Source organism: Trypanosoma conorhini (genome assembly GCF_003719485.1).
Source record: "Trypanosoma conorhini strain 025E chromosome Unknown Tco_14.4_contig_00214, whole genome shotgun sequence".
NCBI classification, from domain to species: Eukaryota; Euglenozoa; class Kinetoplastea; order Trypanosomatida; family Trypanosomatidae; genus Trypanosoma; species Trypanosoma conorhini.
In genome coordinates this window covers 1-27,664 of record NW_021704305.1, presented here as the reverse complement: position 1 = coordinate 27,664, position 27,664 = coordinate 1, and the positions used below count along the sequence as shown (strand labels likewise).

At 53.0% G+C, this 27,664-nt stretch overlaps 14 protein-coding genes across 14 annotated transcripts, besides 19 other annotated features; all 14 read left to right on the top strand.

Moving 5' to 3' along the window:
• Positions 1-265: 265 nt before the first annotated feature.
• Positions 266-300: a microsatellite.
• A 166-nt stretch (positions 301-466) lies between these two features.
• On the top strand, positions 467-1,111 carry Tco025E_04277 (putative SUMO1/Ulp2; the record flags this gene model as incomplete). The annotated part of the gene is made up of 1 exon (XM_029371189.1): positions 467-1,111. One exon carries the CDS (start codon positions 467-469, stop codon positions 1,109-1,111), a length of 645 nt encoding a protein of 214 aa, XP_029228656.1.
• Positions 1,112-1,275: 164 nt separating this feature from the next.
• Positions 1,276-1,297: a microsatellite.
• A 415-nt stretch (positions 1,298-1,712) lies between these two features.
• Positions 1,713-3,377, top strand: Tco025E_04276 (putative polyadenylate-binding protein 1; the record flags this gene model as incomplete). Its single annotated transcript, XM_029371188.1, has 1 exon — positions 1,713-3,377. One exon carries the CDS (start codon positions 1,713-1,715, stop codon positions 3,375-3,377), a length of 1,665 nt encoding a protein of 554 aa, XP_029228655.1.
• A 141-nt stretch (positions 3,378-3,518) lies between these two features.
• Positions 3,519-3,537: a microsatellite.
• Positions 3,538-3,763: 226 nt separating this feature from the next.
• Positions 3,764-3,790: a microsatellite.
• A 57-nt stretch (positions 3,791-3,847) lies between these two features.
• Positions 3,848-3,887: a sequence feature (GA-rich).
• A 16-nt stretch (positions 3,888-3,903) lies between these two features.
• Positions 3,904-5,574, top strand: Tco025E_04275 (putative UDP-Gal or UDP-GlcNAc-dependent glycosyltransferase; the record flags this gene model as incomplete). The annotated part of the gene is made up of 1 exon (XM_029371187.1): positions 3,904-5,574. The coding sequence occupies one exon, from the start codon at positions 3,904-3,906 to the stop codon at positions 5,572-5,574; it is 1,671 nt and encodes a 556-aa protein (XP_029228654.1).
• A 148-nt stretch (positions 5,575-5,722) lies between these two features.
• Positions 5,723-5,811: a sequence feature (A-rich).
• Positions 5,812-5,957: 146 nt separating this feature from the next.
• Tco025E_04274 (putative ankyrin repeat and zinc finger domain protein) lies at positions 5,958-7,559 on the top strand (the record flags this gene model as incomplete). The annotated part of the gene is made up of 1 exon (XM_029371186.1): positions 5,958-7,559. The coding sequence occupies one exon, from the start codon at positions 5,958-5,960 to the stop codon at positions 7,557-7,559; it is 1,602 nt and encodes a 533-aa protein (XP_029228653.1).
• A 1,181-nt stretch (positions 7,560-8,740) lies between these two features.
• On the top strand, positions 8,741-9,238 carry Tco025E_04273 (uncharacterized protein; the record flags this gene model as incomplete). The annotated part of the gene is made up of 1 exon (XM_029371185.1): positions 8,741-9,238. One exon carries the CDS (start codon positions 8,741-8,743, stop codon positions 9,236-9,238), a length of 498 nt encoding a protein of 165 aa, XP_029228652.1.
• Positions 9,239-9,379: 141 nt separating this feature from the next.
• Positions 9,380-9,404: a microsatellite.
• Positions 9,405-9,758: 354 nt separating this feature from the next.
• Tco025E_04272 (uncharacterized protein) lies at positions 9,759-10,259 on the top strand (the record flags this gene model as incomplete). The annotated part of the gene is made up of 1 exon (XM_029371184.1): positions 9,759-10,259. One exon carries the CDS (start codon positions 9,759-9,761, stop codon positions 10,257-10,259), a length of 501 nt encoding a protein of 166 aa, XP_029228651.1.
• Positions 10,260-10,744: 485 nt separating this feature from the next.
• Positions 10,745-12,460, top strand: Tco025E_04271 (uncharacterized protein; the record flags this gene model as incomplete). The annotated part of the gene is made up of 1 exon (XM_029371183.1): positions 10,745-12,460. One exon carries the CDS (start codon positions 10,745-10,747, stop codon positions 12,458-12,460), a length of 1,716 nt encoding a protein of 571 aa, XP_029228650.1.
• Positions 12,461-12,479: 19 nt separating this feature from the next.
• Positions 12,480-12,503: a microsatellite.
• Positions 12,504-12,515: 12 nt separating this feature from the next.
• Positions 12,516-12,557: a sequence feature (A-rich).
• A 628-nt stretch (positions 12,558-13,185) lies between these two features.
• Positions 13,186-13,227: a sequence feature (A-rich).
• Positions 13,228-13,390: 163 nt separating this feature from the next.
• On the top strand, positions 13,391-14,803 carry Tco025E_04270 (putative dolichyl-P-Man:GDP-Man1GlcNAc2-PP-dolichyl alpha-1,3-mannosyltransferase; the record flags this gene model as incomplete). The annotated part of the gene is made up of 1 exon (XM_029371182.1): positions 13,391-14,803. The coding sequence occupies one exon, from the start codon at positions 13,391-13,393 to the stop codon at positions 14,801-14,803; it is 1,413 nt and encodes a 470-aa protein (XP_029228649.1).
• A 104-nt stretch (positions 14,804-14,907) lies between these two features.
• Positions 14,908-14,996: a microsatellite.
• An 81-nt stretch (positions 14,997-15,077) lies between these two features.
• Tco025E_04269 (uncharacterized protein) lies at positions 15,078-17,213 on the top strand (the record flags this gene model as incomplete). The annotated part of the gene is made up of 1 exon (XM_029371181.1): positions 15,078-17,213. The coding sequence occupies one exon, from the start codon at positions 15,078-15,080 to the stop codon at positions 17,211-17,213; it is 2,136 nt and encodes a 711-aa protein (XP_029228648.1).
• A 129-nt stretch (positions 17,214-17,342) lies between these two features.
• Positions 17,343-17,374: a microsatellite.
• Positions 17,375-17,630: 256 nt separating this feature from the next.
• Positions 17,631-18,680, top strand: Tco025E_04268 (uncharacterized protein; the record flags this gene model as incomplete). The annotated part of the gene is made up of 1 exon (XM_029371180.1): positions 17,631-18,680. One exon carries the CDS (start codon positions 17,631-17,633, stop codon positions 18,678-18,680), a length of 1,050 nt encoding a protein of 349 aa, XP_029228647.1.
• A 340-nt stretch (positions 18,681-19,020) lies between these two features.
• Positions 19,021-19,059: a sequence feature (A-rich).
• A 178-nt stretch (positions 19,060-19,237) lies between these two features.
• On the top strand, positions 19,238-22,567 carry Tco025E_04267 (putative map kinase; the record flags this gene model as incomplete). Its single annotated transcript, XM_029371179.1, has 1 exon — positions 19,238-22,567. One exon carries the CDS (start codon positions 19,238-19,240, stop codon positions 22,565-22,567), a length of 3,330 nt encoding a protein of 1,109 aa, XP_029228646.1.
• Positions 22,568-22,595: 28 nt separating this feature from the next.
• Positions 22,596-22,613: a microsatellite.
• Positions 22,614-22,881: 268 nt separating this feature from the next.
• Tco025E_04266 (GTP-binding protein) lies at positions 22,882-24,057 on the top strand (the record flags this gene model as incomplete). Its single annotated transcript, XM_029371178.1, has 1 exon — positions 22,882-24,057. One exon carries the CDS (start codon positions 22,882-22,884, stop codon positions 24,055-24,057), a length of 1,176 nt encoding a protein of 391 aa, XP_029228645.1.
• A 110-nt stretch (positions 24,058-24,167) lies between these two features.
• Positions 24,168-24,188: a microsatellite.
• Positions 24,189-24,372: 184 nt separating this feature from the next.
• Tco025E_04265 (uncharacterized protein) lies at positions 24,373-26,241 on the top strand (the record flags this gene model as incomplete). The annotated part of the gene is made up of 1 exon (XM_029371177.1): positions 24,373-26,241. The coding sequence occupies one exon, from the start codon at positions 24,373-24,375 to the stop codon at positions 26,239-26,241; it is 1,869 nt and encodes a 622-aa protein (XP_029228644.1).
• A 136-nt stretch (positions 26,242-26,377) lies between these two features.
• Positions 26,378-26,420: a microsatellite.
• Positions 26,421-26,450: 30 nt separating this feature from the next.
• Positions 26,451-26,491: a sequence feature (A-rich).
• Positions 26,492-26,568: 77 nt separating this feature from the next.
• Tco025E_04264 (uncharacterized protein) lies at positions 26,569-27,180 on the top strand (the record flags this gene model as incomplete). Its single annotated transcript, XM_029371176.1, has 1 exon — positions 26,569-27,180. The coding sequence occupies one exon, from the start codon at positions 26,569-26,571 to the stop codon at positions 27,178-27,180; it is 612 nt and encodes a 203-aa protein (XP_029228643.1).
• Positions 27,181-27,356: 176 nt separating this feature from the next.
• Positions 27,357-27,419: a microsatellite.
• A 173-nt stretch (positions 27,420-27,592) lies between these two features.
• Positions 27,593-27,643: a microsatellite.
• Positions 27,644-27,664: the final 21 nt, after the last annotated feature.

The following is a 27,664-nucleotide window of genomic DNA, read 5'->3' as shown; positions in this document are numbered from 1 at the left end:
GGGGGGAGGGAGAGAGAGGGTGTTGTGGGCTCGTTGAATCAGCTCGGCGATCTTGTTGTTGTAGTCGTCGTTTTGGGCCTTGTTTTCCCTGTTTCGTATCGGGGAAAAGGAGCAAAGGTCGAACCCAATCGCATATGCGCTGTGCCTCGCTCGTCTTGTTTGAAGATGTGACTTGCGAGGCGACAACGAGAACAGGGGACAAGAGGCGGATGAATTCCCCACATTTTTTCAAATTCGTATTCTTGTTTTTGTCCTTTACTACTTATCTCTCTCTCTCTCTCTCTCTCTCTCCCTCTCTCTGGTCCTGTTCCTTGCACGGGAAGTTGCCGTGGTCCTTGTCTCCCCTACCCGTGAAACAGTAAAGGAGGGGGGAAGGTGGACCGCGCATGTGTGGGTTCCCTGCCTGCCTCTGTGGATGGGAGTGTGCGTGACAGAAAGAGCAAATTAAGTGGCTTCCACTGTCTGGATGCGTGGAGCCTCACTCACCGAGGAGGAAGCGGAGTCACTCCGCGAGGGCAACCCATTGATGGAGGGAGTAATAAACTACGTCTTCACCAAGGCGGCTGCGGTTGCTCAGCGCCCGGATGCGGTGCACTTCCTGGACCCGGTGGTGGCGCACACAATGTGCGCCTTTGACGATGCCTCCTTGGGGCCCGTAGATGAGATGTGCCGCATGTTGCTTGTTGCTATCCCAATCGCCGAATACAAAGGGACTGGTTACGACGGTGTTCACTGGAGCCTCCTCCTCCTCCAACGAGTGAGCGTCGATGTGCCGTTTGTGGCACTGCGTCTGGACAGTCTCTCTGACGAGAACGCGGCCCGTTGCCTGTCATTTCTGCGGCTGCTTCAAAGCTGCTCCAAGTGCAGCGAGCACATCCCACCGAGTAGCACGCGCATTGACTTTCCTTCTCAAAAAAACAATGTGGACTGTGGGTGCTTTGTTTGCATGGCCGCCCTCCACGTGGCTGAGGCGGTGAAAAGCTGGAATAAAGGCGGAGGTGGTGATTCTGCGAAGGGCATTTCTGACGGGACACTTGAATTTCCACCTCAGTGGGATGCATCGCGCTTCCGGCGCGCTTTGTTGGACGAAATTCTTCGGGATCGTGTTTGAGGATGTCTCGCTTGCGCATCACAAACACAGCACCTTTTTTCATCTTCTTTGTTTTGTTTTTCTTCCTTTTCCCCTGGGTGTGTGGGTGTTTCCCTCTTGCGCGTCGCGCCCTCCTCGCCTTATTTATTGCGCGTCGGTGTCCTTGTCCCCTCCCCCTCCACATACTCTCTCTCTCTCTCTCTCTCTGTGTGTGTGGCGGGGCATCGTGGAGAGATGCCTCGCCGCCGCTGCTGCTGCCGCCGACTTTACTTCACGAACGCGCACTTTCTCCGTGATTTTTTTTCTCTTTTGTCTCGTGCCGTGGGGCGGGCGGGCGGTGCTGGGGTAGGGATTTGTTGTGCTCCTCGCAGGACCGAATCCTCGGCCAGCCAGCCATCAGCACGCGACGGGAAGAGTGCAGGCAAAAGCAATATCCGTCGCAAACGAAAGACACACAAGGAAAACGGAGCGGGGCGCTGCAGCTTGAAAGGCAGTTGGAAGCAAACACAAAGGTAAGGGAAGGGGCGGAAGCAGGCGAGAGGAGGTCTTGAGCATAAATCGAGGTAAGGGACATTTAACGGGGGAAAAGAGGGAATAAGCGCGCACTGACATGGAGAAAGCGATGTCCGCCACGCAGGAGGAAATCACGCCCACCATCCCCGTCACGAAGCCGCTGCAGGTGGCCTCGCTCTACGTCGGCGACCTCGACCCCGTCGTCAACGAGCCACACCTTGTGGAGCTCTTCAAGCCGTTCGGCACCATTCTGAATGTGCGCGTCTGCCGTGACATCATTACCCAGCGTTCGCTGGGGTACGGTTACGTGAACTTCGACAACCACGACAGCGCCGCAAAGGCGATGGAGGCTCTGAACTTTAAGCGGGTCGGCGACAAGTGTATTCGCATCATGTGGCAGCAGCGGGACCCGGCCCTGCGCTACAGCGGGAACGGCAACATTTTTGTCAAGAACCTCAAGGGCGAAATGGACAGCCGCGAGCTCAGTTTGCTTTTCAAGAAGTTCGGCGACATCCTCTCCTGCAAGGTGATGGAGGATGAGGGGGGCAAGAGCCGCGGCTACGGGTTTGTGCACTTCAAGGACGACGCCGCCGCAAAGGAGGCCATTGACAACATGAACGGTGAGAAGGAACACGCCGACGAGACAAAAGACGTGGGCTTGTACGTCGCCAACTTTATCCGTCGCAACGCCCGCCTTGCCACGTTGGTGGCGAACTTTACAAACGTTTACATCAAGCAGGTGCTGCCAACGGTAGATAAGGATGTCATTGAGAAGTTCTTCTCCAAGTTTGGTGGCATTACAAGCTCCGCAACCTGCAAAGACAAGAATGGCCGTGTGTTCGCCTTTTGTAACTTTGAAAAACACGAGGATGCCGTCAAGGCGATAGAGGCGTCTCATGAACAGTTTGTGGATGGTGTCACACCACCAGGGGAAACGCTCTACGTGCAACGCGCCCAGCCAAGAAGCGAACGCCTCATCGCGTTGCGACAGCGGTATATGCAATGTCAGTCGCTTGGCAACAACCTGTACGTCCGTAACTTTGACCCGGAATTCACGGAGGAGAACTTACATGAGTTGTTCAAGGAGTATGGCGTCATTCGCAGCTGTCGGGTAATGACGGATGCAAACGGTAACAGCCGTGGTTTCGGCTTTGTCAGTTTTGAAAATGCCGATCAGGCGAATGCCGCACTGCGTGAAATGAATGGCCGTATGTTGAACGGCAAACCACTGATTGTCAACATTGCCCAGCGACGAGACCAGCGATTCATGATGCTTCGTCTGCAATTCCAGCAGCGCCTACAGATGATGATGCGAAGGATGCACACCATGCCGTTTGGCCCGCAAGGTCGCCCCCCGCAGCGTCGCAACCCGCGCGGCGCCCAGCGGGGCGGCGCTGGTGGTGCCCGACATCACCCTCCCCCGCCGCTGCCGCAGCCGGTGCAACAGGAAATGTTTACCACACCGCCTATGGCCTTTGCGCCGCCCCGGACGCCGCAGGCATCCCCGGGTGCCGCCCCCGATACGCCGCCGCTGCCGCCCATCACTGCCGAAGATCTGCGATCCATGACAGTTGACGAGCAGCGTGCCGCCCTGGGAGATCGCCTGTACATCAAGGTCTTTGAAATTGCCCCCGACCACGCGCCGAAAATTACCGGCATGTTCTTGGAGATGGACCTCAAGGAGGCTTTCACACTGCTGTCCACCCCGAGACTTCTCCATGAGAAGGTCATCGAGGCCCTCTGCGTCCTAAAGGCGCATGAAGCCACCGCGTAACTCAACCAACCACGAGGAGATTATCTCTCGACACAAATAATGGCGTTTGCCCGCCGAAGGAGACCCCAGCGGTCCCCAAAGAAACATAAAAGGTGAATAATAAGATTCTAAAGCGACCAACAAAAAAAACACACACACACAATATATATATATATATATAATGTTCGAGTTACAATTAAACGGTTGCTTGTCTTTTGTTTTTTTTAAAGTGAGGTCCAAAGTTCGACAGTGCGCTGCAGAACGAGCAATTTAAAAAAAAAAAAGGTGAGCCTGCGTGAGAGGAAAAGAAAGAAAGAGGAGAGGTTATGCAGAGGAGTTGCATTTCTTGATTGGTTTGATGTATCTGCTTACGTCGTTCTTTCTTTCTGCACTTATTTGTCCTCTGCTATAGACATATAGATATATATATATATCATGGGTTTGCCGCAGGCACGCATACGCACACATGCACTGACTCCGAGAACAGATAATTCCTTCTTTGTTTGTGTTTCTCTTTCTTTTCTTCTTCTTGGTACACGCAGGGCAGATGCGCAAAAATCCGTATCTGGCGCACTACTTCGGTGCCGCATTGGACTCTAGTTGCGAGGAAGAGGTGGTAAATGCGTCCACAAACTTTGTGTTCTTCCCCGGCCCAAAGCACATGACGCAGCGGGTGTTCCGCCCATCGCGGGGTCCAGAGCCGTCAAAAGAGCCCCGCACGCCTGTCCGTACACCGCCTTCGAATCTCACTGCCGGTATCCGGATGCCCACAGCAGTGGCACGTGATGGCTTTCCGTCGTCGCCTCCCGAATGGACAAATAGACTGCCGCCCCTGTCTCCTTCCGCTTCACTACGTTCCACTCCAGTAGAGGTGTACACAGGTGGACGAAACTTATTGCATAGTGACATTGCAGCAACACCGTCTGAATCGACAATGAAGGTTTGCATATCGCAGCCTCTACCGCCCTCAAACGTTGCAGTACGGGCAGAAGCCCCTGGATGGGATCCAATAATTAGACAGTCGCATTCTGCCCTTGCACAGGCCAAACAATTACTAGACGTAAACACGCAAGCCTCTGACGCTGCTACACCTATTCTTAATGGAGTTCTTAGCACTGTTACCTCCGGTGAAAGACAAAGGGAGAGGGAAGAGGTGCCACACGTGTCACCTACAAAGACGCCCTGTGAGGGAGAACTTACTTTGCCAGGTCCCACGTCCTCGTGTACTCTGTTGAGTTCTGCTGAACGTCACACTCTTGACGTGAACGTCCCGCTACAGTCGCCAAAAGTGTCGACGTCTGCAGAAGCGTCTCCACAGGCTCCGGTTGTAAATGCGTCCCCACGGGAAGAAGGGGAAGATATCGTGCCAAGCCCCATGTCCTCCTCTCTTCCAACAAACTGGGTTAGTTCTCGTCCCGATCTATCGGCCTTGCAGCAGTCGGTGGCACCGGCTCCGCTGCAGACAAGGTGTCTTGTTCTGATGCCAAACCCTGATGCCGCCGCGTGTGCTTTGAAGCGCTGGTCACGTCGACCACCTTTTGTTTCCCCGACGCCGAACAGGGAAAGCGCAGTGTCGATAAGGCCAACCGTGCATGAGAGGGAACCTTTTGTAGTTTCCGCGGAGCGGCCTCACTCGCGGGCCCAGGGTAGGAAGAAAAAATCGGCATCTAGGGAGCGAAACCGAGGCGATGGTCTTATTTCTGTCTCCTCGGTCTACGGCATATTAGAGAGACTAGCGGATGTTGTGCGTCCGCAATCTGATTCCAACCATGTGGATTCCAATGGCGCAACGGGAAGGTTGGCTGCCTCAACTGAGCCACGGCAGAGCTTGAACGCCTCAATAGAAAATCGACAGAGCGGCGGCACGCATCGCAAGGATCGCCTCACGAGGGAACCCAACGTGGAACCAAAAGCTTTGATGGCTAATGCTCCACGAATCGAGGGGGATGATTTTTTTGCAAATGATCAACGTGAGGCGCTTAATTCCGTAGTGCCGACTTCGCAACTTCAACCCGTTGGGGTTACTTTGCAACGTTCGCTGCCTATGCAACGACGAGCGTCTAGCGCCCGACGTCCAAGTTTTAGCCGCGCGCCGAGGACGCCGAGTTATGCCTTACCCACTGAGAGCTGGCTCTGTAAGGGAGCAGAGCTCGATGAAGGTCATGTTGACTCCAGTTGTATTTTGGAGGGGAATAAAACAAAAGGACCTCTGCGTTAGGCCTTTTTAACTTTGCAAGCAATAGTTGCTAATCAATAATATGTATTCGTTGGTGTTCTGCGACTGCGTGGGCTTGTTTGTTTTTCTGTATAGATGTGCGCTTTGTTTCGGCAATTATTACCTTCCATCCTCACTGGGCGTAAGTTTCTTTGTTTTCGTTTTTTTTGTCTGTGTGTGTGTGTGCTTTATTTTTTTATTTTTATTTTTTCTTTGCTTTTGGTTTCTCTATTTTGTGTTCTTTTCCTCTCCAACTGCCAAGGCTTTGTCTGCCAATCCAAAAAAAAAAATAAGGTGGGGAGGTGGAACAACAGCAAAAAGAAAGTGGCCATTCCTCTCGGTCTCTCGGCACCTCCTTTTTGCTCCCACTTTGCTGTGGAATTTGCATGGCTCGTTCTCTTCTGTGTGTTCTTCTGATATTTGGGGGCGTCTTTGCGGCGGCCGTACTGAACTCCGTCTCTCGTGAAGCCGCAAGAAGGAAGGAACAGATGTCGAGCGTTGCTGAGGTGGAGCGGCTGCTCGCTGTTACGAGGAAGTCACTGGCGATTCCCCCGAGAAATACCTACGAGGCTGAGAACACGTACATGGCCAACGTGGAGCGTCTCAAGGAGGCACGGGCGAAACTTGATCCCTTCAGTGGGGAATACGTGGAGCGTCTGCTGCGCGACATGGACCAGCTGGAGCAGGAGGTGAATAAAATGGTGCTGCGGAAAAGCAACACTGTAGACGCGCTGCTGGACGTGGACTTCGACGCGGGGGCGGTTGAGGACGACGTGGATGAAGTGGAAGCGGCGGAGCAGGAGATGGAGAGGAAGCGCGAAGGAAGGAAGAAGCAGGGCGGGCGCAAGACCAAAGCCAAAAAGTCGCAGACAAAGATAGATAACACCGAAACGACGGAAGAGGTAACTGTTGTCTCCGACCCCACGCTGTCAGGTGCAATGCCGCATAAGAAAGAAAAGGAAGAGGCAACCATCGTCGAAGCCGCTGAAGTTGATGTTGAGGAGGTGGCCAAGTATACAGAATGCAGTAGCAGCGATATACCGCAGGAGGCCATTGGTCAAGGTCGATGTTTGCGAATCCCGGGTACCCCATTGGTGCGTCTGGATTTTACCACGCCTGTAGAGTATGATGGCATCGAGTGCCAATGCCGTGTGCTTTTGCACCGCGCCGTTGTAACGGCGCTCACGTACGGGGCGCCTTCAGCGACGCCAATCCCTCTTGTGGCCACGGCGGACAATTCGCTGCCCGTGAACATTGAAGAAGAGCCTCCGCGTACATTAACTGAGGCAGTCAAGCAGGAGGAGCTGCAAGACGCGGATGATGAGGCGAAACTTGTCGAATTGGATGACGCAACCGCCACAGCTGAGCTTTCCAAGCAACTTGTGGCTGAGTATGACGCCATACTGGGGGAGAAGGAAGAGGAGGAAAGCTCGACCAAGTTGCTGCCGTTGGATGTGCCACCCAAGTTGCGTGACTCGTTGCGTTTGTTCACTTTTTTGCCTTGGGTGATCCTCATGTGCCACGGTGGATATTTTGCCGGCGGAGTGTTTCTTAACAACAAACCGGTGGTTCACAAGGCTTTTCAGCGCTATGTTGTGCGTAAGAAGCAGGGCGGGAAGCAGTCTTCAAGTGAGAAGGAAGGGGGCAGTTACGGCAGTGTAGGCTCCCAAATACGTCGCGCACAGGAGATTAAATGGAAGACGGACGTCAGGGATATACTCTTGAGCTGGCGCAATTACATCGATGCTGCAGCCATTGTGTTATATGTTGCACCAGGACCTCAGAACCGTGCTGTGCTGACGGACTTCTCAGGGTTGCCAGCCGTCACGACAGGTAAAGGTGAAAGAGCGGTGTCACCGGTAAGTGTGCAAGACCCCCGTGTGCGCAAGGCGCCCCTGACGACACATCGCCCAACGTTTCAAGAAGTTCAGCGTATCTACAAGGCGGTGTCTACATGTACCGTCGAGTACGTGAGGTGCCTTCAGTAAGAGGTATTTAATAGCCCCCGCTCTTGACAAGGAAAATGCCCTTTTTTTGCGGGCACATTTGTAAGAGTCAAGGTCTCTCTTGTGCTCTTTATTGCTGTTAATAAGGATAGGCGCTAGCTGAAGGGACACACTATGCCAGACGGCATGTTTTTTGTTTATGTTTTTTGTTTTAATATTCTTGCATTTTGTTCTTTAACTCTTTGTTTCCCCTTTGGTTTGTTTGCTTCTTTGTTTGGGAAGTAGGAAATGCGTGTTTGCGAGGAAATGCGAGTTACACGACTTTGAAATCCCCCACAATTATACTGAACTTCGTCGATGCTTCGCCGTCAGGCAACGACGGGCTGATGAGGTTGCGCAGCATGGACCCCGGTGCGTATTCACACTTGCTCTCAGCATGGTGGGGTGGAGAGGCACTCGCAAAGTGCCCTTCTGCGTGCGAAGCTGTGCGCCGTTGTGTCAGAAGAAGAGATCCCAGTGTCTTTGGGGCCAGTTGTTTTTAGAGGGCCTACGCCCGACGTGGAAGTGGAGGTGCGTCGGGTGCCGCTTGAGGCCCTCCCAAGCAGCTTGGCGTCGCAACGTTTGCTGTGTCGGGATCCGGACTTCCTTGGGCTTGTTGGATTTGACCCTGCTCTGGACCGGGGGCAACAGGAGGATAAGATGTTCGTGGGCCAGAGGCGAAGTAAGGAGGAAAAGTCATTTCTTGTATTGGCGGCAGCACGGTTGCGACCCGATGCGCACAGCACCACTGTGATCGCCGCTCACATAATGGCTTCGGGGAACACTTTTTTGTTTTACGGGCCGTTATCTCTTCAATGTACGGAAGGACGAGAAAGACGCGCTTCTTTGCAACCCGTGTCTCTCTGGGCACGGAGTTATGTTCCTTGTGGCACAAGGCATGTTGCCGAGAGATTTGCGCTAAACGGAGATGAAGGGCATAGTTGTACAACAAGTCTTCACCCATATGCTCGTGATTTTGCATATAAACACTTCGCTTGTGTCTGCTGTTGTGTATCTCTGTTGGTGTCATCTCTTGCGAGTTGTGGTGTGGGAAGCTTGCCTCTTGTTTTTCTTTTTCTTTTTCGGTTGTACGTGCCTTCTTCTTCCCTTGCTTATTACTGTTGCGTCTTGCTGTCGCTAGCTTGGGGGTGGGGGGCGCGAAGAAACCGAGGCCGCAGGGAACGATGTCTGACGACGAAGATGAAGACATAATCGTGCTCCAAGTTTGCGCCAACAAGCGGTGTTTAGGTATAGAAGACCTTGAATTCGATGAGGAGAGTGGCGAAATGTACTGCGTGAATTGTCGTGAGCTTTATGCCCGCGCAGAGAAGGAAGGTTTCCGGCTGCTTCTAAACGATGAGGAACTGCCTTTGATAGCCATGATTTTTAATTGCTTTGACGGGGGCAAGGGCTACTGGACGTACGAGGACTTTGACCGGTTTCGGGGACGCACAGACCACTCCAATGAGGCTGCTATTGACAGCCACGAGGCCCTGCGAGACTTCTTCAAGGAGGAGTATGACATTGAGATCCCCAAGGAAGTGACAGGGGAGTACGTAGTACGTAAAGAGAACTTGGAAGACATGTATGGCGGTTATCTTTATAATAACCTAAATGCGCTTAATGCGGACTGTGATTCGTTGGAGGAGGCCGGAATGATACACACGGCAACGCTGGAATGAGAGTGAATTGGCAACTACAGGCTTGCGAGAGAGGTGAGGCGTGGCAGTAACGCGGCGCCATTCTTATGACTTTCCTCCTCGGCTCATCGATTCCCAGCGAGCAGAATAGCGAATACAACAGACACACGCACAAACACACGCAGAGAGAGAGAGAGAGCGAGAGGAGCAAAAAGAAAACAGGAAAATAAAACAAAAAATAAGCACAAGACGGGGATGGGTATTAACGAAATATGTGAAGGGAATAAATACTGTTCCTTTTATTTTATTTCTGTTCTTTTTTTTCCATTTTGGTGTGTGTGGTTGGCTTTTCACTGAAGATAAGTTGCTGCTGCGTCATTTGGATAATGAACGGATACAGCAGCTACTTTGTTTCTTTTTTCTTTGCTGTGCTTTTCCTGCAGCGTGGACAAACACCGTAGAAATGAATTCACCCCGATTGCGTCTTGCCGCCTGAGTCTGCTATTACCGCCTATTTCTCTCTGCTTCGCCAACTGTTTCCTCCCGAACACTTGAAAGGCAAATGACTCCTTTTAAGCGTCCCCACCTCTGTGCGTCTGAAGGCCACGCCGACATCGCCGTTGAGTTGACGCCGCTACGTCAACTCCAGAAGTACGCCGATTTTGAGGAACTGCTTCGTGAGGAGCTTCAAAAAGTTTACGGCGGCGCACCTGAGGAGTTTCGTGGCGTCATCACGTACAGTACGCGGGGGGAACCGCAGCGTTTCACCGGTTGCTTCACGGAAAGTCAGCTGGAGATGCTGCATCGGTATGACGCCGCCGTCGAAAAGGCAAAGCGTCTAATTAGTGAGCATCAAGCAGCCGCTGAGGAGCATGAGCGTGTTGTGGAGGCGAACAAGGATAGAAAAGCCACGCAAAAGAGGCTCAGGGAAGAAGCGAAGGCGCGAAGGCGTCTCCGGGACATGCAGCGCGGTGTTGCCGCAGCAGAATATGAAGTGGAATGTCTAACCCTGAAGTTGAAGAACCTCTTTGCCATTGATGTGATCCGCGTCCCACTGAACTGAAAGGAAAACGAAGCAAGATGTAATTATGTATTTCTGGGGGCGAGGAAGGCCAGCCTCATCAGTAGTCTGTTGAACATTGTTACATCTCGTAACATTTCCAACACTGCCTGTTCCTATCCATCTGAATCGGCTTTTTTTTTTCTGCCTCTTTTTTTTTCCACTTGACGTATATGTCAACCCAAACCCACCGGAGTTTCACTTTATGTATTATTTGCAGCATGCCCCTTCCATTTTTCTCCCTTTCTCTCTGTTTGTATATTTTTTGCTTTTGACGACAGCCGTGAGGCCGTTTACCGTTATATTTCTTGTTGTTGTTCTTGTAGTTTTCGGGCTGTTACCTGTTTTTCCTTTTTTCTTCTGTCGGTTTTTTCCCTTTTTTCCCCTCTCGCTTGGCTGGCGCCCACGCGCAACCGCGGCCGTGTCTGCCTGCTGCTGCTCCTCTCCCGCCAGGGTTGAAGAGAAGTGCGTGGGGGTGGCCGTGGAAGATGAGCGACTCGTGTGAGCCGCCCCGAAGCCGGGTGCGGCTGGAGCCGAACATACCGCCGGGCTTCAGCAGCCTCCCCGCGGTGCAGGAAATGATTGACGCCAACAACCGCCAAACGAGGCCGAAGCTTCGGCTGAAGCAGCTTGATTTTATTAACGACGTCTTCACGCGACTTGGGGAGCGCGCGGTCAACGACGCCGCCGTGGTCGCTGTTCTCTCCAGTTTCCTCCAGGAGTGTGTGGAACGGCACGGCACTCTCCCGCGTAGCTCGGCGTTGGCCAAGGTTCTCTACCAATGGACAGAGAAGGGGCTGGTGGCGGAGGGACAACGGTTGCTAAAGCAAGTCCTCTTGGCAGACTCATCGCTGCGCAGGAATGTCATTGATGAGAAGGTCGCCACAGTCTCGCTTCGTCTGCTTGGTCGTTCTGCAAGCGTGGACGTGGATCTCATGAATAGCATCCTGTCAATGCTACCAGAAGGGGCTCACAAGAGACGCCTGTTCTTTCCTTTACTTGAACATGCTGCACGAACTGGGGACACCGCACTCGCCTTCAACACGTTGCGGATGGGGGAAAGCAAAAGGATTGAGTTCTGGGATGTGGACTACAGCCAGTTGCTTCGCAGCATTCAAAACGCTGCGACGGAGAGCAGCAGTACTGCAGCGTTGCTGGATGAGCTGCTGGAGTCCATGGTGGAACATCACCCTGTTGTGGGTAAAAGCAACGGGGAGGCGCTGCAGCATCTGATGGCGGGCGAGATGGCAGACGTCGATGATAAAACCGGGGAATGCAGTCGGTGTGGGACAAAACTAAAAACATTTGATTTCTCTCCAGCGGACCGCGCCACGTTGCTAAATGACATTGAAACAAAACTGATAGCTCCACGGGTGGGGGGTGAAAATCACTATGAGCCGGAGAGAGTTGTGACGCCGATAGAAAAGGAGCGGCGGTGGCGCGAATTTGAGGTGTTTAAGCAGACACTTACAAGCTGCGATTACGATGCCGTCATTGACGGCGCCAATGTGGGGTATTATGGCCTTAGCAGTTGGTATCGAGAGGCCAAGGAAGCGTGTTTGCGGGCTCGTGGCGTGGATCCGACGACCGTGCCGGAGCATCAACTTTGTGAGGTGCCGTTGCCTGTCGATGTCCCACCGAAGTTTTCCCTCATTAATGAAATGCTGACGCAGACGCGACGCATTGGGAAAAAACCGTTGGTGATGCTGCATAAACGTCACGTGGAGTCTCCCTCCAAGGAAAATGCGGAGTGGCTGCTAAAGTGGAAAAACGACTCCTCTCTGATTGCCTGTCCGGCATTCATTAATGACGACTATTGTTGGCTGTACGCGGCGATCCGTAAGCCGGATTGTCTTTTTATCTCGAATGACCAGATGCGCGACCACCACTTTATGTTGCTTAGTCGTCGATCATTCCTGCGTTGGCGACAGCGGCATCGTGTGACGTACAGGGTCTTGTTTCAGCGGGCGACGGGTAGTACGGCGTTATTGCTTGCACTGCCTCGACCCTTTTCCGTGTGGGTGCAGCGAGGACTGCTCTCACGGACGCACTGGCATGTGCCTGTTCTCTTGTCAGCCGACATCATTGATCAAGCAACGAACAAAGCCTCTGGGAAGGACGTGGAGGTGGGTAAGGATGGTGATGATTCGTGCGATGTGTGGCTTTGCACAGCCGCGAAGCATCTCCTTAATCGAAGCGATTAGCCCTTTTAATATTCATCTTGTGGTGGTGGCGGTGGTGGTGATGACTGGATTATTACTTTTCTTTACACTTTCTCTTCTCGCTCTCGTTCTCGCTCTCGCTCCGTGTGTGTGTATGAGAGGGAGCGAGAGCGAGAATCGCGTCTAGCACCTACCCACAAACATACAGACACGCACATCCCACCTTCCTTCTTGGTCGTGTTATGTATGTATATGCTACTTTGTTTTGTTTAAACTGTTGTTGTTGTGCTGCTTTTGTATTTTGGCTAGCTGCTGGTCCCACTTGCTTCTTGTCCTGGTGGAATATGCTTGGCTGCTTCGGTGGTCCTTGTCTTCCTTTTGCTTTGCTTTGTTTCTGCCCTCGCCGCCTGCAAGGATCTCGCTGAGTGTAAGAGGCGATGACGAAGGGTACCACATCCATGGGCCAGCGCCATGGGCGCACCCACATCCTCTGCCGCCGCTGCGGCCGTAACGCGTACCACGTGCAGTGGGAGCGCTGTGCGGCCTGCGCCTATCCGCGTGCGAGCCGCCGCCGCTACAACTGGTCCGTCAAGTCCATCAAGCGCCGTCGCACCGGCACGGGCCGCTGCCGCTACCTGAAGGAGGTCAACCGCAGGATCAAGAACCACTTCAAGACCAACATTAAGGCATGAGATCCGACGTTTCTGTTTTATTGATGACGTTGTTGTTCTTTCATATCTTTACTGATTTTATTTCCCCTTTTGCTGGTGTGTGTTTGTGTGTTTGCCTGTTTTTCTTTTTCTTTTTGTCAACGCCGTTTATCCCTGCCTCCTCCTCTCCTGTAAGGAGGTGGCAGCGGTGGCCCTGCTTGTGCAAACTCGTGTCCCTGCTTTCTTTTTTCATCCTTCTATTTTTCTTTGCGCACGCGGCCCCATTGGGGGGGGGGTATCAGAAACGGTGAAATTATCCAGCATGGCGTTTGCGGTGGTGCTGCTATTTTTCGCATTCCTCCTTTTTGCCCTCGCTGCGGCAGTTGGTGTGGCTGCGCAATGCGGAAGACGACGTTTTCCGCGCGGCACGGTCGGTTTTTTGCACCCCTCCGCCGCGGCAGGTGGGGGAGGAGAGCGGGTGCTGTGGGTTGCTATGCGTGCTGTTCAGATGGACGATATGAACCGAGGCATTACGCGACGCTACGTTCTCTACTGCTCCCGTGGCGATGACGATGGGACAAACGGGGCACAACGCCTGCGACAAACAGTGCAGCAGCAGTTTCAGATTATCCTGCCAAAGCCTATTGAGGTGGTTTTTTTACGACCCTCCTTTACGCGCTGGCTCCGCGGTGAGCAGTACCCGTTTATGACGCTGCTTTTGCAGGCCGTGTGCGGGAGTCTGCTGCTGTTCTATGAAGCCTGCGTGGTGAATAGCATCACTCCCATCGTCATTGAGAGTGTCGGCATTCCAGGCATCTACCCGCTCCTCTCCCTCTTGGCCGGCACCCGCATCATCAGCTACACGCATTACCCTGTCATCACTTCCGTCATGACACAGCGGGTGGAGAGTGGGGTGACGCGGTACAACAATCGGGGGTTGTTGGCGCGTCACCGTACACTGCGGCAGGCGAAGGCTGCGTACTACAAAGTCTTTGCGCTTTTTTACTGGTGGTTGGGGCAGTTTCCGGAGCTTACCATGACCAACTCACGGTGGACAACGCGACACATTCAACAACTATGGAAGCCCGTCGTCCCAACCCTGGTCTACCCTCCCTGTGCGGTCAAGCAATTTCTGTCATTGCGAAAACCACCGGAGCAGCGCGGTAACACCATCGTGAGCGTGGGCCAGTTTCGACCGGAGAAGAATCACCTCCTTCAGCTGCGCGCCTTTGCCAAGGCACTTCCTCGCCTGCCAGACGACGCCCGACTTATTATGGTGGGCGGGGCCCGCTCTGCGGATGATAGGAAACGGGCGGCCGATGTCCAGGAGGAGGCGAAATTGAGAGGCATCTCTGACCGCGTAGATGTGCGAATTGGGGCGCCGTTTGCTGAGGTGGGTGAGTTGCTCTCCAACTGCTGTATTGGACTGCATACCATGGAGGATGAACATTTTGGCATTGTCGTTGTGGAGTACATGGCGTGTGGTTGCATTCCGCTTGCGCACAACAGTGGTGGCGTGTGCCTTGATATCATCACGTCGCCGGAAGAGGGTTTTTTGGCCGTATCCGAGGAGGAATTCGCCAGTCGCATGGTGGAGATCGTTGACATGCGGATTCAACGGCCGCAGAAGTACAGGCATTTCCAGGAGCAAGGACTGACTGCGATTAGGCGCTTCAGCGACGAAGAATTTCAAGAGAAGTTTATGGCGGCGGTCCGCCCCCATCTCCTCCTGTAAAAGGGTTGAGTTGCGTGCTTGCCGCGCCCGGGATGAAGACGACTTTTTTTTTGTACCTTTTGTTTTATTATGGAAGAACCGTTTAGCTTTAGCTTTTTTTTTGATGTGTGTGTGTGTATGTGCCTCCTTTCTTTCTCTCTGTCCATGCCTCTCTGTGTATGTGTCTCTGTCTGTGTGTGTAACGATGTTTGTGCCGAGATCCTCACGCTCCCTTTGCTTCTTTGTTTTCCCCCCTATTTGGTGTTTGCTGTGTCCCGGCTGCGGCTTAGGCGGCATGGCGGGTTTTTCGGCGCTGGACGAACAGATCAACGCCCTCAATGCCCTGCACATCGGCGGCGCCAAGACGCTGGAGAGTTTCGCCGACACCTCCAAAGCGATTGCGGACCGCGCGCGCCGCATAGCGGCCGACGTGCAGCCGTGGGAGGTGGCGCAGGAGAATATCGCGTCCACCATCAAGGAGATGTCACGGGCGGCCCGCTGCTATCACCCTCCGCCCGCACTGCGGCTTGTGCTGGCGCGCAAAGAGAAGAACCCGGAGGTGCTGTGCAAGTGCATTGACTACTTGGTGTTCACCGACAACTACCTCGCGTCGCACCCAACAAATCTTTACGCCGACCAGATTGGGGTGAGCATCGCGGCCCAGCTGGCAACCATGGTTGAGGTCGCCGAGGACACCGTGAAGGAGGCGTTTATTAAATCTTTGCAAAAGAAGGAGTTGTGGCAATCGGGCGAGGGCGAGAAACGCGAAGCGGCCACAGCGCCAGCGACGCCAGAAAAGGCGTCTGTGCTCATTCACGATAATTCAGCACTACGCGGGATTGATCAAATTGTGCACAGACTTGGCGAAAACTTCAACCGCAATGACGTGGTCTCTCTGGATGTGAAGGAGCTCCTCGCCGAAGGAATGCTTCGCCTGGTTGATGCCCTATGTGGCAGCTCACACAAAGAGGAAGAGATGCAGCCGTATGCTATCCTGCCAGCGCGACACGAAATTGCGCCTATGCGGAAGCATTACCAAAAAGGTTGCCACCGACTCTTGGGTATATCTTCAACGGCCCGGCAGATTGTAAGTGAGGCGGGGGAGTGCCTGCAGCAGTACGTGCTAGAGCCATTGGACGATGCCTTTGACGTCGTGGGGATGCCTGGTGAATTGGCCACCCTCGTCTTCGATCGCGTCATGTCGAAATGCTTTGCCGCTGTGGAAGTGAACGATGCGGCTTTAGCAAACCCCACACTGACGTTTGTTCTCTCGCGAGGGGAGGGCGTTGGGCTTGTGGGCGAAACTCACCACTACCGCGATGCCATCTTCATTGGACTAGACTTGCTGGAGGAGTTATGGAAATGGAAGAGTCTCGCAGAGAGTCTACCGGGAGAAAACCACGTCTTTATTGACCATGTGGATAGTGAAGTGGAACAGTTTCTGTTTGAGGTGCGAGATCTATTGGACGCTTATGTGACCTGTAAGGGCGCCCTCGACGCGAAGCTTCTCAAGGAGTACACCAACGCGTTGCATCGTACGGAGTGGGTGCCCTCGCTGGACTGCTCCACCCACGTGTCTGTCACCAATCAAGTTTACCTGCACAAGGTGATGCTGACGCACTACTTTGGTGCCTTGAAGTTGGCTCTCCATGGCACACTGCTCAACACCTCCTCCGAGGTGGAGGCGCTGCAGGAGGTGGAGGACTACATGATGCGGTGCGTTTTGGGGACACTGCGGGACCTGGAGGTCATTGCCGAGGCTGCGCTGGAGCTGCAGAGCGAGACCATGAATCATGCTGGCCGTCGCCGCCATCGCCGGCAGGCGTTGTCCTTCTCGCCGTCGCGGGTGCAGCGGTATTCCTCGGAGCGAGGCCATGTCATTTCGCCAGATATATTTTTGCTGAACAATATCCTCTTTTTGGTTGGAAGTTATCGCAAGGAGGCCTGCTTTCATCAACGTCGACTTCCCACAGACGACCCCGAAAGCTCCAGGCAAAAGTCCACGGCAGAACTGCCGTCTGTGCCAATTGTTGCTAACATCATCGCCGTATTAGAAGATGAAAAGGGACGGTATGTGGACGAGTTTGCGGCTTCGTGGGCTGAGTGCTTTCCGGCCGTAAGCGGCAATCCATGTCTGGCAAGCATCACCACGGAGAGTGGTGAGTTGCGGAAGGCGCAACGCATGGCAGTGAAGCATTGGTACAAGGCTGTGGCTGACGCTTTGGCCGAAAGGATATACGCCTGCCGCACCTTTGCAGTTCTTGACAAGTCACAGCGGAATCTCCTCATTGAGGCCTCTGTGGCCGCGGTGCGAAATGGGTTTGCCACGTTTGAAGCAAGGCTAGGAGGGCGAGCCTGGTCGACGCGGCCCATGAAATGGATGAGGCAGGGAGTGGAGCAATGGGCAGAGGAATTAAGTAAAGCTTTCTAAGCGGATACACACCCTTTCTCTATATTTTGCGATAGCAGCTCTTAGCCGCTATCGCGTGTGCGTGTGTTTGAATTAAGCCTCGTCCTTGACAGACGGTATCTATTACCGGCGCCGTCTCTTCTGTTTCACCTGCCACTTCTACTGCTACTGCAACTGCTACTACCCTCCCATGCATTCCCACTCAGGTGTGTATTGCGTATATAAATGCATATGCACTCTCAATCCTACATGTATTAAATAATACATTTTAGTATGACGTACATGGTGGTGTTCTTTCTTTGCTATCACCGTTCTAGTTGTTGCGTTTTGTCCTGTTTTACTCTTTCTGGCGGAGGTGGGGAGAGGTGGAAGGAAACAAAGACAAATATAGCACGGTACAAAGAGAACTAAGCCGTGCTTTTGCGTTTGGTCTGCCCGATGGATCATCGGTCTGCGCCACCGGCAGAGAGCCCGCCCGATCACACCCGTTTGGCGCTCCAGCCGCGGGAAGTGAAGTTCTGCGACCTTGCGCCGTCAATTGGCAGGGGGGCGGTGGGGACCCCGCCGAAGAACGAAAAACGCGGTTTCCGTCCAACGCCGCAGAAAGTGTCGCACGTGCATGCGGCGAGGGCGACAAAGCTCTCCATTACCGATGGCCTCGAAGCGGAGAGTGGCGACGAGGAGGAACGACGGCGCATCCGCAGAAGGGGGACGCTTGATGTGGGGGTGACGCACATGTTTAAGGCGCGAAAACACAAAATGCCCAGGGCCCCACAGGTGTGTTTGCACCCAGAGCAATTTAAAGAACGGATGGAAATCGCGGGTAATGCGCTGTGGGGAGAGGACTACGGTGTGAGCGCTGTCAGTGCCTTGGAGGTTTTGGAAAATTGCGTCACACACGAGCGACGGCTAAAGGAGGAGCTTGCTAGGGCGCATGCAGCAAAGATGTTGGCTTTTCGTAGTGTGATAAGTGTGTACTTAGCTTCAGTTAAGCAGTGCGGAAAACCTATCTTGGGACGCCGCAAAGCGGGTGCAGAGGTTGCTCTTGCCCAGTGTGCGGTGGTTGCGCAAACCCTTGTCCTGGCGATACAAAATTATGTTCGTGCGTTTCAGTCACGGAAGCATGCCGCTGTTAGGCGGCATTTCTCGCGTAGTGGGCTAAGTCCCGATCTCTGGAGCAATTCTACAGAGCGCATGCCGCAGTTTAAAGAACGTCACCCTGGTGCCGAAAGCACCCTCTCGGAGACCACTACTTCGCTTCATGAGTTATTGGATGAAGCAGAAATCGGTCGGCTTAAGCAGCTCTACTTTGATTATTACGACTGCGATGTATATGTTATCCCAGGGACACGGCCTGAGAGTGGGATCCCACCAAATGCATTGTTGCTAGACTCACTGAGTGCGCACGACCCCTTTGTGTCAGATGTAGAAGAAGATGCGATGGGTCCAGCATCTCTATCAACATGCACGACCTCTTCGATGGAGTGAGTGTGGGTGACTTCCAACAAGAAGTGCTTGGGCTGGCGCGTGCGTATGTGTCTATGTGTGGATTGAGGCACTCATCGTGCCGGGTCTCTTGTGGGTGAGGAGGTGATTAATGCTATTTCGACAGCTCCACATATCCTGTTACTGTTTTTTTTTTGCTCTCTTGTTTCCTCTCCCACCTTTTCTGTCTACGTGCATGACTTCTCTTTTCTTGCTCTCTTTGATGTCTATTGGGTTTCGTTCTTGCTCGGGACACAACCGACTTTTTATTTACTTTTTTACATGTTTTTTTTTGATTCCTTAGTGGACTTTTGCTTTTTCCTTTTTTACAGTGTTCCTTACTTGGTTGGTTGTTTGGTGTTGGCGTTTGGTGTTGTTGTTTTGCGGCTTTTTTTTAGCAAGAGCGAGTGGGCATTGTTGCTTCGCGCTTTTCTCAGCGCGTCGTAATTGCTGGAGGCCGCTGTGGGCAGGCGCAGGTTCCCGTCGACGCGCACATCTGAACGACGTAAGGCCCCCCCCCCCCAGGAACAGGCTTGAAACACCAGCTGCAGTCTGCTGTCATGGGCCCTTGGCGGTGCGGTGCTTTTGAAAAAGAGAAAGGGGACTTGGGCCCAGAGTCACCCTGTGCGGGCGGCCCCGTCCTCCCTCAGCCCAGGGTCCCGTTGCGCGCCTACACCCCTTTCTTTGCGCTAGCCCCTTTTCCTGGCGTGCTTCTTGGCTATCACCTTCAATACTTTGTCGCGGCTCTTCAACAGCTCTCGCACTTAGTGCATGAAGCGGCGATGGGCTTCCTGCCTGGCAAAGGAGAGGCATGCGAAGTCAAGAGCTCTTTACTTATTTTTCATATCGACCACTTGATTGACGTTGGCTTTGCGGATGCGGTCTTCATGGGCTCACTGGCCCCTGTGAAACCCGATGACGGCGCCATGCTGGAATACATTAACCTCATTCGGTGGTTGGGGGATCGATTTGTGAAACGCTGGAGAGACGCCACGCACAGCAAAAAATCCTATCAAACTGTGCGTACTGCCAGTTCCTTGCAGAATTTGTGGATTGCGGTAAAAAATACCGCGGATGCCATCAGTTCGCACACAGTACTGCAAGAAGATATCTTTAATCGTCTTTGTATTCGCGTCCCCAAGCGACGGGCAATAAAAGCTTTCTTTACAGAAGGGAACTTTCCGTCATGGTCCTGGATTGCTTGCCTCATGTGGACCTCCTCGACGGCTTTTGCAACTGTTGTATTGGCTTGGCTGGAGCGGGCTTTAACGCCTTGGTGGAGTCGTATGACAATTTCGACGTTGACGGTAATAAACTTTGCCGGGTTCCTGCTTTTGTTTTACGTCCTCGCATTGTGGCGGCCGCGGCTTCGGCGGCTGTCGGGGCTGCTTTCCGAGAATCATCTGGCACGGTCAATCGCATCTCATTCGGGGCGCGAGCTTTCTCGGGCGGGAAAAGATGTTGAGTTCGCCATTCGCAGCCGAGAAGACGCGGTGGTGACGCTGGCGATCAAGTCAAGTGTGTTGAATCGGCAGGTCGTTTTGATTGGTGTCGTGGGTAGAAAATCCATGATCATTTGTAGTTGGAATCGGGCCGCCCATGTGGCCACGGGCATTGCACCTGAGCAGGCTATAGGAAAATCCCTTGAGGCTGTCATGGATGTCAAAAGTGTCGCCTTGGCCCGTCGTCTGTTGCAGGAATTAGACGATAAACCCAGGCAGCAGCAGCGACTCCAGATTAACAGTGTAAAGAAGAAGTTTCCCGTGACTATTAAGGCAACGACCACGATTGCCCATGTGGATGGCTTTCCCATTGGTATGTTTGTCGGCACAGTTGTGGATGAGGAGCAAGAGGCAAGGATGTCATATTTTTCACGTGTGAATACGTATGCAGCACTTGCTGTGTTGAGACATTCGGGATGCGCCTCCTCATTACTTGAGACACTAGTGGCAAGTAATGCGTGGGATGCGCTGAAGCAGCGCACAAACAACACCATGCGTAGTTGGTGTCTGGTCACTCTAGAGGAGTTGCTAAGGCCGTTGAAGGAACTCCCAGAGTCGCGGTTTAAGGTGCAAACAGGCGAGGGTATTCCAAAGCAGTTTCAAGCGGATTGCAATGGCATCCAGGAATTATTGTCAAGGGTCGCAGGATGGATTTTGGTAGAGGAAGTTGAAGAACTGACACTCCTGGTAGCCTGCGTGACATGTGGGATAGAGGGGCAGTTGGCGCTTCAGCTGGATGTCACTGTGCCTGGGACTTCAACTAGGCTGCTTAGGCCCCAACCTGACACATTGGAGCTCATCAGCCTCATTGGTTTTCTTACCATGACCTCGAGTACCTGTTTACAGTTTCTTCTCCCCATCGCCCTTCGGCATTTTGATGCGGCGGGGAAGAATAATGAAATTCAGAAGGATAATTGCGGGGAGCGCCGTTTTTTTTTTACATTTATCCTGCATGAACCAGATGTCGTTTACTGGCGTCAATTCTATGGAATGTGTGACGAGACGCAGCACCGCGTTCTTTCTGTTAGTTCCCTTCCTGCCCTCAAAACTGCATTGACGGAGCTTTTCAACGAACTCACGGCGGTGATTTTAAGTGCGGCATCACCCGACTTTGTCTCGATGTTGAGCTACTGTCGAGACAAGGGTCAATTTGTAGCGGTGACCCGAGAGCACTGCGACCGGGGCAACGATGGCACGCTCGAGGTAAACATGGACGGGCCTCCAAGTGATGTGGTGAGGGAGGGAGATTATGTTTTGCATACACCGCTGAGCGAGGAACGCTGGGTGTGTTTTCTGGACTACCTGTACGACGTCAAGAAACAGGTGTGTAATGTGGTACCGCACGCCCCGATGGAGTTGACCGTGGTTCGACGAATAGGTGGGGGGTCATGCAGCTTTGTGGATCTCGTGCAGGACAAACTTACTGGTGGGTACATGGCATGTAAGACGGTTTTTATCAACCATGAGCGGACCCTGGATGCCTTGGTAGAAGAGGTAGATATTATGCGCCAGTGCTCGAGTCCGTTTATTGTGCAATGCATTGTCGCCTTGCACTCGGTGTGGACGGCGGAATTTCGTATGATATTGCAATTCTGCCCTGCGTCTCTGGAGCGGCATGCCAGGGAGAACGAAGTTACACTCTCGCAGTTGGGGTTGTACGCCTTTCAGCTACTGAGTGCGGTCCAATACTTGCATGAGAAGGGCATTGCCCATCGTGACATTAAGCCTGCAAATATATTGATGATGAATGAAAATCATCTAAAATTGGCAGACTTTGGCTCTGCACAAAGAAAGCCGTTCAGGGAGGGCTGCGTACATGGCGCCACCGCGCGGTTCATGGCACCAGAACGACTGCTTCTGCTTCCTGAAGAAGACATTGGGTGGCGAGAAACCCCAATGGATGGACTTTTTGCAGAGGATATTTGGTCTGTCGGGTTAACGCTACTCGACATTGTCGGGATGTATCCTCCGGTGTTGGAGAAGCTAAGTGCTGTCAGAGATTTTTTGGATTTTTATATGAAGCTGCGCGACGGCGGTGATGAGCTCCCATTTGAACTCCCTGTGGAAACGTCAACCGAGCCGCCGGAGAAGCGTCGCGCCTTCCACGATTTTATAAAGGGGATGCTGCAGTTGCAGCCAAAAAATCGCATGCGTGCCAGTGAGCTGCTCCAGCACGTCTTCGTGAGGGACGCTGCGGCTAGAGGCGACGTCGAGGATGAACTTCTGCTTCCAGGGCCAAATCCGTGGTTTGAGCGTGTCTCACTGATGAGTCCTCACTTGGAATACGCGGTCTGCCCTTCGCAGCGTTCTTTTTTTACGGCCTCTGCCCTTGACGGGGAGGCGGAGAACCGCGTTTTGTGGGAGGACTGTAACTCTACTGTTAATTGAGATGATGGCAACGCCTGTCAGAGAAAGAATATATATATATATATATTTTTTTTGTTAGCGAGTCACTTTTTTTTCTGTGTGTTTTCCTTTTTTTGTCGCGCGTGTGTGTGTGGTTTGTTCTGCGTTGGAGCGCTGCGGTGATGGCGATGGGGAGAGCGAGTTTCTGTTGGGGGCTGCGGCAGTGGCGTCGCTTGTGTGCCCGCGCCTTCCCTCCATCTATTGCCCTTTACTTGCCCGTTCTTTTCTTGCACGCCCCGCCCCGCCGCGTTGCGTTCCCCCGTTAGTTTTGTCGTGTTACGTCTTTGGTTGGGCCCATGCCGGTGTGGCGGAGGGGGCGGGCGAAGGCGGCCGCGGTTGCGCTGGCGTCGGGAAGCGACACCGAGAGCGACGACGAGGAGGACAAGCGGGCCTACTCGAGCTCGGCCTCGGGGTTCTCCCGCTCCGGGGTCTCGTCGCAGCTCGGCCGGCAGCTGCCGCCGCGGCGGCCGCCCCGCGTGGCCTCCCTCGCCGCCCTCGGCTTCGGCGCTGCCTCCACCTCGGGTCTGCTGCTTTCGGCGGAGAACGAGGCCCTTCGTGCAAGGGCACCGCCGCCTACTCAGTTTGGGCGAACTCAGTCCAATCCGGTGTTTGCGAGCGCCTTGTGGGCGCCGGATTCTGCTTGCAACGCGTCTTTCCACGGAAGTCAGGCCTCCGTCAGGAGATTGTTGCCAAGGCAACGCCTCAACGAGACGATGCGCGTCCTCATCATTGGCGCTCCACAGGTGGGGAAGTCCTCTTTGGTAAATAGCTACCGGGCAGCTGTGACCAACAATGTGAAGTGGCCTGCCGCACCGGTGGGAATTTGTGGTTTTTGTGGGACAACCACCGTTGACCCTTTTCCCAATCATCCCACCGAACCGACGTGGTTATGCATCGACACGCCGGGCAGGTTCTACGACGCTGGTAGCCGGCAACTCCTCAAAAAACTATGTTCAGGGGTGCCGTGGAAAACACGTCTTGCCGGCAACGATGCACTGACTCCGGAGGAGCTTGAAAAACTCCCTAGTGTTTCTGAAAATAGTGCTCATCAGTGCATTGTGGTTGTTCCTGCGACGGATTTGATACAAGACAACGGATGGATGAGTGTTTTGTTTTTTGCGTCTCGCTACGAAGCAGCCCCCGACGCGGAAGGTGTCATCATGAACCTGCAGGGCCTTGTTTCCACTCTTCGCTCCTTTTTGCACGATGCCTCCCCGTTTGTTGTGATATCCAAGATGGATCTCGTCGGTGGCGCTGGAAGTGCGACGGCTCGGCGGGCCATTACATCTATGCTAACGCGCTGCATTCCAGTGAACCGCTTGTACTTTTGTGCGTCTCCAAATGATGAGTCCTCGCACGAGAAAAAACGTCTTCTCACACTTGACCCGGATACTCGGGTGAGTTTGATTCGGCTACACGAGGATTTGTCCTTAGCCTTCCGCTGGAGGAAATCGCTTGAGGAAGACGCATAAATGTTTTGCTTTGCTTCCTTCCGGGAAGAGGCGCATATTTTTATGCATATAACAACTGGGCACACGGAGCAAGAGGTATATGCGTGACGAGCGATTTCTGATTTATGTCGTATATATATATATATATATATGAACTGTGTATGTATCTGTCGCCCTCTCCAGAAGTGAGGTTAGTAAAGGGAAAACCTCTTCTTTGGCGTTATTGATTGTGCGTGCTTTTTTCTTCCCCCTGAGCATCGTCCCTTGCGTCTAGGCCTTAGCCGTAGTCTGGCGAGACAAGGTAGGGAAAATCATTCCGCTTCTGCCCCACTGGCGATGTCAGCTGCTGCGATGGAATCGACATCTCAGCTGCGGACGGGTGATATTGTGCTGATGGACCGCAGATGCCTGTCGATGCGTCACCCGGTGGGAATAGCCATTTGTCTCCTCAACAAGACGGAGTGCCGTTTTGACCACGTCGCAATGATCATGAAACTCACTGAGGAGGAGCTGCGGGAGGAGGGGCAAACGAGTATTGTCAGCACCGCGGGCTCCATCTCGCCCTCCGGCACGTATGTGCTGGAGACAAACCTTAACGGCATTACCTTGAGATCGCTAGAGCACCGTGTTGCAAGGTCGTCCGCAAACCAAATATCAGCCCGGTTATTGCACATGGAAGGGGATCGCTCGGAGGCGGAAAAAATTATGCTGGAGCACTTAAAGACAATACCGAAGCACCCTTACAAGAGTAGTTTGCTTGAATTTTTGCCTTCCTTTTTTAGTACGCCGGACAAGATGGATCGCGTGAAGGCGGCACACAAGATACACCTCCTTGCCAGGGAAATAGCCAGCATTGACAACCTCATGCCTGAACAAAATCCCGCAGAGGATGCTGCCATTTTACGCCGTCTACGACAGATTTACGTCGATGCCGCCGTGTTTCTTGGCGATGTGTATTTCCCTCATTTGAAGCGATTGGGTAACAAGGAATTTCCTTCGATTGATTGGAGTGAGGGCCACTTTGCGGTGGATGGCAATAATACGGACCATGGCCTATTTTGCTCCGAACTCATCGTACGCTTGTGGCAGGGCGTTGGGATGGTGCCTGGATTTCCCCCTGCGTCCTCGTTTCGTCCGTTGGATTTCTTAGATGACGTTCGATTTAATTTCTTGGGTCCCACGAGGTTCGTTAGAAACATGCTTTCCTTAACCAAAGGGGATTCCGCCCCCGTTCTGATGTGGCATGACGCTGAAGAGGAAGCAAAGACCGTCACGGGGCGGTTGAATTTTTACCGTCGTGTTACCGGTGACGTCCGCCTCGAAGGCGGTTTGAGGTCCATGCATCACTGGTTGATTCAGTCGAACACATATCAAGCGGTGAGCAACGACCTGGACATTAATTTGTTTTCTCTAGGCGTTCTTTTCGCGCTCTCTGGGTGGCTGCTCGCTCCTCTTCGCCTACGCTGGATTGAGTGTCAATTGGGTGTTATGCTGCGTCGCGGTGGTATGTGGTCGTTGTCTGCGGGTTTTCTGGTACGAGACCTATTTTGCGCCTTGACGCAGACGCTCACCGCCTGCCTCACTCTTCGCTGTCTCTCGCCACCTCGACCCAATTCGGCCTCCCCCGCAGCCTTGTTGGGGCCCCCGTTGTTTGAGTCCGCCCTTTTCGACACCCGTCACCCGTACTACCACGTCTGCGCGGTGCTGCTGACGGCAAATGCGGTGGCCCACGTGGCGACAACGCCGTTGCTGAACGCGGTGGTGGCGCATCACTTTGGTCCTGTCACACCTCGGCCCTGGCCACTCCGCACCCTCATGCGGGGCGCCGTGTCTCTGTGGCCCATGGCCATACTCTTGCCGTACCAGGCAGCTTGGTTAACTTGGTATGAGACGGCGGGTTCTGCGTTTATTCCGACGCCGTCTTCCCTGCTGCGTCGGCGATGCGATTTGCTGGATACGGACGAGTGGCGACATTTCAGGTATGAAGCAATGGCAGGGGCTTTTGCTGCTACTGCATTCTTTGACGTTGCTCTCTACCCGCTTCAAACCCGCTGCTGGCGTTCATTTCTTTCGGAACTGCATCGACCTGCACCATCGCCAAGCTACGGAAGGCGACTCTACGCCGGGTATAGTTTTCGTTTTGCTGGGAATATAATATCCATGGTGACTACGACGCTCTCTTTGTCTTTTTTGGGATTACTCTAAAAGAACAACAGGGTCTAATGCATCGCCTTGTCGCGGCAGACATAAACAGGAAGTGACATCTAGAGTTAACTAAATGGCTTCTGCGTCACTGCCGTCCTATCGTGCCTGCAAGTAGGCGAATTAGAGATACATCCAATATGTATGTGTGCTTCTGTTGGTATGTATGTACTTATGCATGTTTACCTCTATTTAAATAAAGAGCATCCATCTTGTTTGTTTGTTTCCTTGCTTCTTCTTTTTTTTCTGTTTGCTACTTTTGCAGAGGGTAAAAAAAAAAAAAAAACTTCCGCTGTCGTCAGCGGGTGCAGCCCACATCAATTTCACGCCATGCTTCAGGTGCCTGGACTCTGGACGGCCGAGCAGCAGCGGCGACAGGTGGCCGAATTGTACAGGAACAAAGGCCTTATTTGCCCGGACTACTTCCGCGCAAACAAGTGTCCTCGGGGGTCAACCTGCTCCTACATCCATATTCGGGACGGCGAAACGAGGAAGGTGCCTCTTAGTGTGTGCCACTTTTACATGAAACGCGCCTGCTTACGGGACAATTGTATGTTTTTCCACGGGACACAGACACAGCTGGACCAGCTTCATGCAATGGGTGCCGAGACGTACAGGCCGCAAGACTACATGGCATTTGCGGTCCCCCCGCCGGAGTTAATGGGGATGGACGGAGGTATCGCACCGCAGGTTGTGCCTATGCCGATACCAGTCCCCGCGTCGAATCTGGTCAATCCGATGCCGGTAAGCAAACCAGGGGCCCCTTCCCCACTTATGCTGCTTCTGGTTGATGTCGCGGCGACCACGCAGTACGGCATGTATTGGTCACCGTCTCCAGCCCAGACCGAGGCCCTTGTTCCGCCCGTGCCACTCACTGGAATGACAGATCCACGGAATCCGGCTTTGACGCAGCCTTACACTGTTCTGCCGTTCTTCCAGTGAACACTGTGTTTGCTCCGTGTTTTCGTCTCCCTGTCGTGTGAGGTTTTCCCACCAACCCCTCCCCGACCTTAAACTCATGGCAATAGTATGGATATTTTTTACTGGGCGAATGCAAGATCTGGTTGTCTCTGAGTGAAAGAAAGTATATTGGCGTATTTTTGCATGTATACAACGGCAAAAAAAAAGAAAATAACAGAAATAGAAATAGAAACAACAACGGAAAAGACAAAAAAGAAAAATTTGTCTTCTTTTCCCTTCCTCATTTTTTTTCTATTTACCCACCGTCAATCGTCGCCACCATTCTCATCATCGTTAATACACGGGGTTACGGCGATTGTCCAACGCCAGTTGAGGATGCGGGTGGAAAATATATAATTTTAAAAAAAGAAACGGAGAAGGGAACGAATGTGAAAACAAAAATAATAATAATAATTTAATTAATTAATAACATAAAAAAAAGAAAGGTGGTGTTGTGATGTGGGAC